Source organism: Pygocentrus nattereri, chromosome 16 (genome assembly GCF_015220715.1).
Source record: "Pygocentrus nattereri isolate fPygNat1 chromosome 16, fPygNat1.pri, whole genome shotgun sequence".
Classification (NCBI taxonomy): domain Eukaryota; kingdom Metazoa; phylum Chordata; class Actinopteri; order Characiformes; family Serrasalmidae; genus Pygocentrus; species Pygocentrus nattereri.
Genome location: NC_051226.1, coordinates 14,591,598 through 14,604,707, shown reverse-complemented (window position 1 = coordinate 14,604,707; position 13,110 = coordinate 14,591,598). Strand labels below are relative to the sequence as shown.

Sequence of the window (13,110 nt, the reverse complement as noted above, 5' to 3'; positions counted from 1 at the left end):
AGATTTGCCATAGATTGGCATATATATATATATATATATATATATATATATATATGTACAGTTGTATCTAAAGGTTTGGATGCCCTGGTCAATTGACATTTGATAATAACACATACACATCCAGAACACACTTCTGCACATTGTAATGTTAAAAACTATTTATTTGCTGTATTTAACATAATCTCAACAGGTTATGGCATATATATATATATATATATATATATATATATATATATATATATATATATATATATATATATATATATATATATATATATTGCTCAAAAAAATAAACGGAACACTCAAATAACACATCCTAGATCTGAATGAATGAAATATTCTCATTGAATACTTTGTTCTGTACAAAGTTGAATGTGCTGACAACAAAATCACACAAAAATCATCAATGGAAATCAAATTTATTAACCAATGGAGGCCTGGATTTGGAGTCACACACAAAATTAAAGTGGAAAAACACACTACAGGCTGATCCAACTTTGATGTGATGTCCTTAAAACAAGTCAAAATGAGGCTCAGTATTGTGTGTGGCCTCCATGTGCCTGTATGACCTCCCTACAACACCTGGGCATGCTCCTGATGAGGTGGCGCATGGTCTCCTGAGGGATCTCCTCCCAGACCTGGACTAAAGCATCCGCCAACTCCTGGACAGTCTGTGGTGCAACATGACGCTGGTGGATGATGTCCCAGATGTGCTCAATCGGATTCAGGTCTGGTGAGTGGGCGGGCCAGTCCATAGTTTCAATGCCTTCATCTTGCAGGAAATGCTGACACACTCCAGCCACATGAGGTCTAGCATTGTCCTGCATTAGGAGGAACCCAGGGCCAACCGCACCAGCATATGGTTACATAAGAGGTCTGAGGATCTCATCTCGGTACCTAATGGCAGTCAGGCTACCTCTGACAAGCACATGAAGGGCTGTGCGGCCCTCCAAAGAAATGCCATCCCACACCATTACTGACCCACTGCCAAACCGGTCATGCTGAAGGATGTTGCAGGCAGCAGATCGCTCTCCACGGCATCTCCAGACTCTGTCACGTCTGTCACATGTGCTCAGTGTGAACCTGCTTTCATCTGTGAAGAGCACAGGGCGCCAGTGGCCAATTTGCCAATCCTGGTGTTCTCTGGCAAATGCCAAGCATCCTGTACGGTGTTGGGCTGTGACACAACCCCAGTCTGTGGACGTCGGGCCCTCATACCATCCTCATGGAGTCGGTTTCTAACTGTTTGTGCAGACACATGCACATTTGTGGCCTGCTGGAGGTCATTTTGCAGGGCTCTGGCAGTGCTCCTCCTGTTCCTCCTTGCACAAAGGCAGAGGTAGTGGTCCTGCTGCTGGGTTGTTGTCCTCCTACGGCCTCCTCCACGTCTCCTGGTGTGCTGGCCTGACTCCTGGTAGCGCCTCCAGGCTCTGGACACTACGCTGACAGACACAGCAAACCTTCTTGCCACAGCTCGCATTGATGTGCCATCCTGGATGAGCTGCACTACCTGAGCCACTTGTGTGGGTTGTAGAGTCCGTCTCATGCTACCACAAGTGTGAAAGCACCACCAACATTCAAAAGTGACCAAAACATCAGCCAGAAAGCAGAAAGGTACTGAGAAGTGGTCTGTGGTCCCCACCTGCAGAACCACTCCTTTATTGAGTGTGTCTTGCTAATTTAATTTTAAGTGTTCCCTTTATTTTTTTTGAGCAGTATGTTTTATATACATTAAATCTAACCATAAAATATTATATAATATAATTTTATATTGGGCGGCACGGTGGCGTGGTGGGTAGCGCTGTCGCCTCACAGCAAGGAGGGCCTGGGTTCGATTCCCCGGCCGGGTGACCTGGGTCCTCTCTGTGTGGAGTTTGCATGTTCTCCCTGTGTCTGCGTGGGTTTCCTCCGGGTTCTCCGGTTTCCTCCCACAGTCCAAAGACATGCAGTCAGGCCAATTGGACATGCTAAACTGCCCCTAGGTGTGAGTGACTGTCTGTGTCTGTGTGTCTGCCCTGTGATGGACTGGCGACCTGTCCAGGGTGTATCCTGCCTTCCGCCCGAAGACTGCTGGGATAGGCTCCAGCACCCCCCGCGACCCTGACGGAGAAGCGGCTTAGAAAATGGATGGATGGATGGATGGATAATTTTATATTTTATATTATAATTTTTAATATAATATAATATTTAGACTTCCCTGCAGATGATGTGTTAACTTATTTTCACTTACCAGAGAGTTCAAACTTTTGCATACGACTGTATGTAGTTCTGTGTTGTCCAGAACAAGCACAACTGCATTGTATGTATACATATCTATGTTGTAAAAGTTGTTGTTATAGCTTTTCATTATAATGGGAAAGCTCACGTTGGACAGTTTCCAATACTGAGGATTTTGATCTGTTTTCCTGAGCACCTCCAGGCCCCTGCCTCACATTCTGACATGGGCACTGGGTTGCCGTTCTCCACAGAGATACAGAGGTGGGCGGAGTCTTCTAAACATTCTGCTGCTTCTTTACATTTACACTCTGACCCTGGAAACACACAGCAGCCTTTCAGTTAACAGCAATGCACAGCAGTTCAGTTATGCACATACCTAGCATAATTCATTTGATAGGCAGAATTTAATAGAATTAAATAAATACTAGAGACTTGGCTTCCTCTTGTTGCATAGCCTACTGCTTATCACATTCAGTATTCAGGTCAAATCAACAGTGCATTACCATATTCAGTATTATTACAGAGAAATATTAAAATGAATAAATGTTAAAAGGTCCTACCAGTGCATTTCTCCCATGGATGGCAGTCCTGACAAGATGTAAATTTGGTTTCTGGCCATTCACATAAGCTGTCCTGGAGTAGAGAAAATGTCCGTCCCTGACACTGCAAGGCACCAAGCTGGCACATGCCTACTCTATCCATCCGGCCAGGACGCAGAGAGGCACACACTTGTAAAGAGGGCCTGGAAAACAAGACATTAGGCCATAGTTTTAAATGAAGCCTTTATTTTCTATGTATACATTTATTACTGATATTAAGGGACTTATATCCCAACTTACTTGCATTCATATGCCATTTTGCACACACATTGTCCTTCCCCTTGTTTTTCCCATGGCTTACAGTCCAGACTTGTTTGGGACTTGACCACTGAAAGAAACATTTCATTACAGTTAAACCAAATATCAAGACCAAATATATATATTTCTAATTTTGAGTATAGTATCTATAAATGGCATAAACTCACAATTCAGAATAAGTAACAGTGAAATATAAGAGCAGTAATGTCTGGTAGTTATTTCAGATCAGTTAGGTGGACATACATGGACTTTAGTCTTAGATTACAAGCAAGGTTTGGTTAATGGGTCATCCTGGAACTAGATTCCAGCACAATTTAGCAACTTTCTTGCTCAAACAACTAATTCAACTAATTTATTAATTACCAGGTTAAGTATTTCAGGGTTTTTAAAAATGAAAATCTAACACCTCCGTAAACAAACAATAATATGATTTCCATTGCACAACTACATACACCAACTCAAGTATTAATATTTTATTAAAACAGACTGAAAGTCAAACATAGACGATTGCATTTAGACTACACAATCCTTCTGTGATCTTTGGTCAGTCTTCAGTTCTAATTATCAGTTCTAATGTCCTCTAGTCTTTTATGCCTGGATGTTCTTGGTTGGCAGACTATCCTGAATCAGTTTAATAAACAGTGACTCTTTTTGACCTAGTGTTTTGGCATCATCTTAGAATTTAATACCTGTAATTTTGATGAAGTTAGACTTTTTTAGATATATTAAGACCTTACATTTAACCCCTAAATATTGTAAGAGTTTGTAAAACTTTTTAAGGATCCACAAGAAATCAGACTATCCCTCCAGAACTAGAATGGAGTATTTCTGCTGTATGAGTTGGGCAGAACCTTGAGCTAGTGGCACTTTTAGGTACAGTAGCATGAGCTGATATTTAGACTCAAAGGTTGGTGCATGTCATAAATGACAGCAACAAAGCAGTAGAACAGCAAATAATGATGGAGGAATATCTGTCTTGGCTGTGTAATAGACCTCTAACTTGGAGAATGTGGAAAGCCAACCTAAAAGCTTTAAAATCTTTACCTATGTTGCATTTAAAGTCGTTTGGTGCTGGAGACCAGCTCAGGCTGGCACGACAGATGATCCTTGGCTCTCCTTGGAACTGCATTCCACTAGGGCAGGACAGGGACACGCTCTCTCCTATTAGATAGGTCTGCTTCAGTGGTGTGGTGATGATATGACTCAGGAGAGGCGGAGCATCACATGAGGATCCTTGTGAGTAGCAAAAAGATCAAATGTGAATTTGGGTTTGTCTAGACATTGGGGTGCACTCTTGATGTTGGTTTCCATTACATGGCTTAAGCATGGTCTTTGTCTGAATTACAGTACCAAAGCAGATTCAACACTGAATTTCTTAAGCTTAATAACTGCCTGGCCCATAATGCCTTGTCGGTGTTGAGTATATTAGGTTTTGATACAAATCAAAGCAAACATCATCCAACCTTCCATTTAACTGCTCTTTTCATGACTTACTCTTGCACTCTATGTGTCTTTTCATCCAGTACAGGCCTGCTGTACATTCAGCAAGAGGGTCCCCAACAACCTGATATCCTTCAATGCAGGAATACTCGATCTTGCTTCCCACTGGATAGACATCTTTAGGATCCTAAACATAAAAGAGGAACAGTTATTGAGGTGATATCAGGTAATTAGCAAGAGCTTGTTTGGGCTTGTACATATACAATGTACTACACATCTGATATAACATGATCAGAAAAGAAACTCACCAAAACAACTCCATTTTGCAAAGGAGGGGGAACCTTGCAGGACTTTGGTGGTGTTAGAGCGGTGTCAAAGCAGTGGGGCTCCATAAATCTGAAAAGTCACGCGCACTAGTTAGACCATAGCAAAGTGGTTTGATACAACATGTGCAATGGCATGCTAGACATCTTCAGTGTCACACCTTAAGTGGTCAAGATCTGGGTCCTCGCAGGCTTTGTGCTCAACCAATGGGCCATTACAGTGCTTGCCTCCATTTCTTGGTACAGGATTATTACATTCGCGAGTCCTCGACTTATGACCTTGAGAACAAGATCCCCAGGCAGACCAGCAACTCCAGCCTCCATGAACCACTCCTATAAGGGCACAGTCACATTACAACAGAGTACCAAAACTGTACAGTAATAAGTAAGAGTAATACACATTTCCTTCTTTAGAGTGAAGCCACAGAAGAACCACTTTTTGTTCTAGAAAATGTCTTTCTATGAAAGGTTCTTTAAAGCACCCTTGACCTGGTGTCTCTTTAACCCTTCCTGAGCTGAAGTGGGTGATTTTGAGCAGGAATACACCAAAACATGCAGGGTAGCATATTTGGTTGGGTAGCTATGCTTTAAAGAACCCTCAAGCACTGTTTAAACTAATTTCTGTCTGTCACATATGTAGTGTATGGTTGATAACCACAAACAATAAGACAATTAGATATTAATAAGATATTAGTAAAATATCAGAAAACCTGTACATTCAAAACACATTTTTAACAGAAGTCAAAGGGCAGCCCACTGATTTCTATTATAAAGGTATTAAAAGGCCCATATTGTACATTTTCTTGCATTTTGTCCTGGCCCACATATAATATGTGTGTGGGTTTTTTTTTATACCAATAACAGTCATGATTCATTTTGACATGACCATTTTCCAATCTGTCTTTATCTCTCAGAATTAAACAGGCTATTTGAATTCCACCATTCTTATGTAAATCAGTGAAGCAAAGTCACTGAGTACTTCGATGTGAAATGCTCCATTCTAGAGAAAATAACTGAGTCAGAATTGTTCACAGTGGTAGTGATAGGAACCAGACATCTGAAGAGTTTAATGCATCTAAAAGCTCCCTCACATAAGGTTTTTACATGAAGTTGTTATAAATATGCTGCCTTATGGCTGAGACTTTATTTTTCAATAATTTTGAGAGCTGAATTAGGCCTGAAATGTATTTTTAAAGAGACTTTGGATAGTAAATAAATTGGCTATATTTGTGCCGTAGACGTCACAACCCCTGGTTCCTATCACCACCACTACGAAGAAATCTGAATCAGTAAGTTTCTCTGCAATGAACCATCACATCTCTCTGGATAACTTTGTTTACATCTCAATGTGGAATAATCTGTATTAAATGAGATCTGTTGCGATTGGCTGCCCTCTATTTTGCCAACTCATTTGCCAACTGGGCTGAAACAATTAATCAGGAATGGGTGGGCTATACTGTTGTAGGTTATACATGTAAATTTGTTGGTTCACAAAAAATTACAAATTCTAAATGGGCTATTCTGCGATGGACTGGCGACCTGTCCAGGATGTTTCCTGCCTTCCTCCCAATGACTGCTGGGATAGGCTCCAGCACCCCCATATGACTCTGAGGGAAAAGTGGCTTAGAAAATGTGTGTGTGTGTGTAAATGGGCTATTATTAAAGTTTAATTTTCATATATGTACTGGATAATTTACATGACACTACATAAAGAATCTTGACCAGACATTCTCTGTCAAATTCTTCCATTATAAAATAACAAGGAAATATATATTTTTCATGATATTGTCCCTTTAATGGAACCATAGGTGGTTCTACTGTGGCAATGCTCCAAAGAATCCTTTTAGTACATTTATTATTAAGTGTGTACAGATCTGTTTCATTATATCTGAGCTCAGGACTGTCTTTTTCTCTAAGCTATTGGTAACTAGCAAAGATACTTTCTCTAGATTGACAAAGCACTTCGTGTAAGTCGCTCTGGATAAGAGCGTCTGCTAAATGCTGTAAATGTAAATGTAAATATTGGATGCAGGGTGATGGTTAGGATTATAGATGATAATGGGTAGGCATTCAATTGTACCTGGCTGTTCTCCAAGGACATGTCCGCTCTGGCAGGCTGTGCCACTGGTGTCAGGCTTACACACACAGGTACACACTCTATCACTCAGCACAGGCATACCATTGTTCTGGCATGGCCTGCAATGGCAGGAACTCTGTTCCTCAAGATACTCCTCCAGTGCCCTCTTCAGGTGGAGCTTCTTCAGTCCTGCACAGGGTACCTCCTTCACCAGCTCATATATTGGCCTCAGCTATGAGTAATCCAACAAAGTGCTCTAAACATGCTATGTATTGGTAAAGTGAAGAAATCTCCAGACAAAACAACATCATATGTGACTTTACCCTGCCTGCCCCAGTCTATGTTAGAAAAGAAATGTACTGTGTTAAGTGAAATTTGCTTGCCTTCTGTTTGATAACTTGAGGGAATTCCTTCACTGAGCCAGCCCATTTAGAATACATGGCTTGGTTGTGCTCAGGGTTGTCTAGGTCCAGAAGGCTCAGGCCAGCCACATAGGCAGGATAGCCTCCAATGATGTCCGTCTTCACAGGCATCTTCTGGCTACTGTGTTCTGTGAAGTGATATTAGTTGTACACTGAGTATCTCTTGAGAATGTTAGCGAGGTATCTGCTATTGTCATCATATCTTCATCAGTAAAATTCCCACAAAATTTGACGTGACACTTCTGAATTCACAGCAGTGCACACACCAGGTTTTAGTATGTATTTCTCCCTATTCAGTAATGCTGCTTCGTTTTCACCACAAAAACCTTACAGTACAGCTATACATCTTATACATCTTACAGCTATAAATCTTAAGTACAGCTATAACTCCCAACATAATCATGTTCAATGGATTTAGCCATTTTTTCAACCTAAAGTGGAAAGAAAAAACAGCATTTTGTCCTTTAGAAGTCCTGCAAATATCACTGACAATAGATAGTAGTGGTAAAGTATCACTTAATCTATCCAGGCATGAGTCAAAAATTGAAAATGGTAGCAGCTCTATGCTAGGGCTATTTAATGAAGTGTAAAACTGTAACATAAAAGGTAAAATATATGTTGATCCCTTTTACAAGCTTTAAATGTCTGTGTTTAACCTATAACAGCCAAAAATGATCATGTGCACAAACATTAGATAAGCTGTAACATACCACTAGAAGTTGCATGAGGATGCTAGCAGAAATTAGCATCATTAACCTGGCTTTTTCTTGTTTTTTGACACTGTTGTAAGCTTTATAGCCTAGTGTGAAAGCCTAGCTCTAATAACCATGGTTCGTTACTGATTGTAAGGTCCACAATTTTTGACTGTAGCCCAACTGTTTTTGCACAACTTGTCAGCTACCCCCTACCCTGTCCATTAGTGGAAAAAGACCACCATAGGGTCACTCCTCACTCCTCAGAACAGACATCATAGCTCATGTTACTGGGTGCTGCCCTGATATAAGTGTGTGCACAGCTAGGGCTTTTAAATACTGTATATTATGTGAATACTAGTCCAGAAAATGCTGCGATTATTATGTTCTGAAATGTAGTGAATAACAATGAATAAACTCACGGCTGGAACTCTTAATGGACTGGATCAGTTTCTCACACTTGGTCGTTTTCTTCTTGCGGAAAAAACGTCTCTTCACACGAGTAATACACTGGTGGAAGTCAATGTCTGTTTGACCTATATTTCAAACAAGGAAAATAATTTATTTAACAAAACAGGATTTCTATCAGTATGTGCCTTTTAAATGACTGAAGAACATATTCATACAACACGTACTCATCTCTCTGATGAAGCTGGAATCGAACTCCAGCAGAAGCTGGTACTGTCCACCCAGAGATCCCTCGACCATGTAGTGTGTGCCATAGATCTGTAGGAGGGAGCGGTAGGCTGCTGGATCATATGTGCTGGGCAGAGCCGAGAGGGCCCTCCAAAACTCCTCGGAGAGGGTGAGGTACTCAGGGACATTGTTCTGAAACTGAGCTACTTCCACCTCGTTCCTGATGATCAACAAATGGTAGGCCTGCAATGGAAGCATGTAAGTAATAGATGCACACCAAAAGGGGCTAAAACCATGGGAAGTGACGTAGTCATTCATTATATTTAGTTTTTGCTTTTACTTGCAATAAGTTGACAAATTCAAATAAAGTCTTTATTTGATCAAATAAACAGGTTTAAAGCAACACTATGTAAGTTTAAAGGATTTTAACGAAATTCTTACAAGAAATGGTTACGAAGACTCTGACTGGTGGCTGAGATATGCATGCATAGTGTTGTAGTGCAAAGTAGTTAAAAAAAACTGATTTTATCAGTTTTACCAGATATAAAACAATAGATTCACTGATTGTTTTGGACATTTAATAAAGTGACTATTTTGTGCTGTAGACATCAAAACCTTTGATTCATATAACCACCACCCTAATGAAATCTGAATCACTAAGTCTTTCAACAATTTACAGTTTCAGAATAAGGCACTCTAAAGGACTTAAATATTTGTATGTATTAAAAGTTATACATTTGATTGCAGGGCACAATCTAAAGTGGTTAGAAGAACACAGGCTTGGTTCCTCTTCTCCTCAGTGCACTGCACATGTATGAATTTGTTAAATTCTATAAGCAGCACACTTGATTTAATTTAATGCAGAATTGATTAGCTGAAGCAGACAGGGGATGGTAACTGTAAATACTGGCCTTCCTCAATGAGAGCTTTAGAAATGTTTGGTTGTGTTATGAGTAAATTAACATTAACTGTTGATATATTGCTTTAAATATAATTTTCGTTGCTGCGTTGTATATTGGAGCATCTAATGCTTATATGCTTTGCTAAAGGGCCCAGTGATAATCAGTGTGTAGCCAGTCTCCTGTGGAAACACTCACACAGTACGTTGAAATGGCTTTACCTTATCCTTCTTCAGTTCACTGTGAAATGTTCTGTGATCGTGGCCTCCTCTGATGCTATATCTCTCCTCCACATGTTTTGTGTAGGACCAGGAGCTGTTGTAGAAATCGTCACTAAAATCATTCTCAATACTAACCTAAAAGCAAATGTGAAAAAAGCAGCCATTAATGAGAAAACCCTGTAGACAACACTGTTTCTCACACAGAGAATCTCCTTTCCTATTGTTGCCCACCTGAAAGCTGTATCGGAGGATACTCTCTGGGAGTCTGTAATAGTCTTTGTGATCACCACTAAAAATTTTCCTGCACTGGCCTCCAAAGCTGCGTGTGTTAATAATGCCAGCTTTTAGCTTGCCTGTCAACATGTCAAACCTGTGAAATCAAGCAAAAAACATGAGAAAGAACAGGAAACCTGTTGATACAGAGTTGTCTTAGCTTTTCATCTCAGTATAGCACAATACAGCTGCAGGCAAGTAGGGGATTAAAAATCTCTGGAGCATTCCCTCAAGGAAGGTGTCTTACCCTTTTCCTGTGAGGTCAGAGTTAGGTGGAGTTTTGTGTGTATTACAAACTGAAGTGCTGGACTGGGGACACCGCTGTTCATCTAAACCATCCTCCTCACAGTCCTGATCACCGTTACATGCCAATGAAAGGCTGATACACTGACCTACGGGCAGATATTAATTATATTATAATTAATTATAATGTAATATATGTTATATTAATTCATTATTAATTATAACATCTGGACTGTTTGGGTTACTTATTAATCCCTTAATTAATCCCTTACTTTTTTAAAGAATGTCTTTGAATATGCAATTAATATTATAATATTACATACCAGACGTGCAGCGGAATCTGTCTCCACAGCCTGTTTCCAGGGGACAGCTCTTCTTAGGCACACATGCTTGTCTTTGAATGGCCTCCCCTGTGCAAGCAGCTCCCCCAAACTGAGGAAACACTTCTATTGAGCGTGTTCGGACCTAAGAGCAAGCAAAAATAAAAGGGAACACTGCACATTACGGATTCATGACTTTATGCTTGTGTTTTGAACCCTGAAAGGTGCCATTACGTCTGTCTACCTGAGTTTTTGTGCAGCCATCACACTCTGACCAGTCTCTATAAGGCCCCCATCTGCAGTTCAGTGGTTGCTGACAACTGTCAAAATAAAAATGAATGAGTGAGCCACTCACTCAGTAATACTCTCCGCTCCAAGTTATGCTTTTGTCCACATTGCCATTAACAGTTGACTGTTAATCAGATGCCATGCAGTAATGAGGCAAAATACTGAATATAAAAGCTATTATTTAAACAAAATATTATATAACTGAGGGTGCTTTTCAAAGTGCAATTAAGACACACCTTCTACATTTGTGTTCTTTTTTTTTTGTCACTGTCATGCAAAAATCTCATACTCCTATTGTTGATGGGTATTTTTTTTTTACCTTTTTGCATAAATAGAAAGCTATAATTGCCTTTTCCATACTATTAAAATATAAACAAATCATTTTCTTATAAAAAAGTGCATGTCAAAATCTGGAATATATTAAATGATAAGTGAACAGTAGTTGGTTCTCATACTCAATGTGTGGGATGCTGGACAAATGGGTAGACATAAGAACTTTGACAAGGGCTACATCATTATGGCCATCTGACTTGGTTGGACAATCTCCAAAACAGGAAGGCTTGTGGGCCAGTAGTGGCCACTACCTACCAATAATGGTCTGAGAAAGGACAAACTATGAACTATGAACCTGAGGCTCATCGATGCCTATTTGTGCATGTGTGTATCAAAAGCAGTGTGACCTTTTTTTACACCTGCCTTTACCCTTTAGAATTAAACAGGCTGTTTATGCTACTGTGCTTGAAATGCCATATATATATATATGTGTGTGTGTGTGTGTGTGTGTGTGTGTGTGTGTGTTTTTCTGATTGGCTGCCCTACATTGCGCCTTATGCAAAAAGCAGTCCAAGATGAAATACTCCTTATAATGTAAGCGTAAATGCATTGTTTTTTTGTGACATCACAAGAGAAATCTTAATTTACATATACATGCTGTATGGACTGTGGAGTGAGTTTTGAAACTTCACCGGTATTTACATCTGGCACCAAACTCTTTATTTAGTAAAAAGCAAAGACAATTAGCTTTTCCGTTATATGGGCCCTTTAACATGGTGTTTATCATGGCAAGAGATTGCACTGAACACTTACCCAACAAGTGACAATGAAGTAAGCAAGGCTAACAGGCAAGACTGGGCAACCATTAGTGACAGTATCTGAAAGCAAAAGCCAGATATCGGTGATACGGCATACACAGGATTTCATTGTTCACACGGAAGCACACAGGACTTTAAAAAGATGTTTCACTGTCCAAGTACCCAAATATGAGCCTATAACAATTACATAAGTTTCACATTCTTTGCACAGTACTTTCTTATTAATTTATAGTGGATTTCCATGAGTTAATGAGATTCTTACTTCTACTCTGACATGAAGTTTACATGTCTATGTTTTTTATTTCACTAACACAGCAATTGTGCTCTTTGAGCTAGAGTTTATTGTCCTTACCTCCATGCTGCAGGCCTCAGGGGCTCTGTTCTCTGGTTGAAGCAGACAGAGAGAGTCTAACTCATATAGTTCAGGCTAAGATTACTCAACCCAGGGATTTCCTGCACTGTGAACTCACCAGATGACCTGATATGCACCGTCCGTGTGTGACAAGCACTGTCCCCTGACTTCTCTGCTTCTGGACTGACGTTAACACATTTTCACAACCTGACCTCCTCACAAAAGTTTTCCAGTAAGATTTCCAGTAAGCTAGTCCACTGTTGTTGACTTGATAAAAAGGAGTAGAACAGATGTGCCTATTTAGCAGAATTAAGAGTATGATGAAAGTGTTTCGTCCTAAACTGGAACAGTCTTCACTACTAGGAGAGTTGTGCAATGTTGTTTGTCTTTGATAAGCAGTTGCAAAATGTTGGAAGAGTCACTAATCAAAATCTAGTAAACTATAATGCCTCAAAATGTTACCACAATAATCATGAAAATATGCTAATTTCTAATGTAGTTAGCACCTGATCATAAAGAAATGATATGTATGTAAATAATGTACATGTAACATATACATATATATATATATATATATATATATATATACATACGGTACTGTGTGAAATTTGCATCTAAGCAAATTTACCTCAGCAGGGAGTTTATCACAATATTAGAATAAAGTCATATTCATAATTCAAATAAACACTAAAAACAATAAAAAGTAACAAGAATTTCTTGGGTCCATATTTTTCTCTGACACCTTCACAGCCGCCACAG

General features: G+C 39.7%; 1 protein-coding gene across 2 annotated transcripts; it reads right to left on the bottom strand.

Moving 5' to 3' along the window:
* Positions 1-2,198: 2,198 nt before the first annotated feature.
* c7b (complement component 7b) lies at positions 2,199-12,656 on the bottom strand. 2 transcript variants are annotated; one of them, XM_017718107.2, is made up of 19 exons: positions 12,470-12,656; positions 12,352-12,383; positions 11,995-12,059; positions 10,865-10,940; positions 10,624-10,765; positions 10,305-10,449; positions 10,016-10,154; positions 9,785-9,919; positions 8,664-8,907; positions 8,451-8,564; positions 7,298-7,464; positions 6,918-7,146; positions 4,999-5,170; positions 4,823-4,910; positions 4,569-4,701; positions 4,119-4,307; positions 3,057-3,144; positions 2,778-2,959; positions 2,199-2,531 (listed from the first exon to the last, which is right to left on the bottom strand). In XM_017718107.2, exons 2-19 carry the CDS (start codon positions 12,355-12,357, stop codon positions 2,362-2,364), a joined length of 2,484 nt encoding a protein of 827 aa, XP_017573596.1. In that variant the 5' UTR covers positions 12,358-12,383; positions 12,470-12,656; the 3' UTR covers positions 2,199-2,361. The 2 variants fall into 2 exon arrangements, with proteins under 2 accessions (XP_017573596.1, XP_017573595.1); XM_017718106.2 differs by having other exon boundaries at positions 12,352-12,656.
* Positions 12,657-13,110: the final 454 nt, after the last annotated feature.

Excerpts from the sequence above, each read along its gene's own strand:
- c7b (XM_017718106.2), bottom strand. Across the intron at positions 8,908-9,784 it reads GTGAACTGAAGAAGGATAAG|GCCTACCATTTGTTGATCAT; the intron begins GTAAAGCCATTT and ends CTTCCATTGCAG. Across the intron at positions 2,960-3,056 it reads AAAATGGCATATGAATGCAA|GCCCTCTTTACAAGTGTGTG; the intron begins GTAAGTTGGGAT and ends CTTGTTTTCCAG.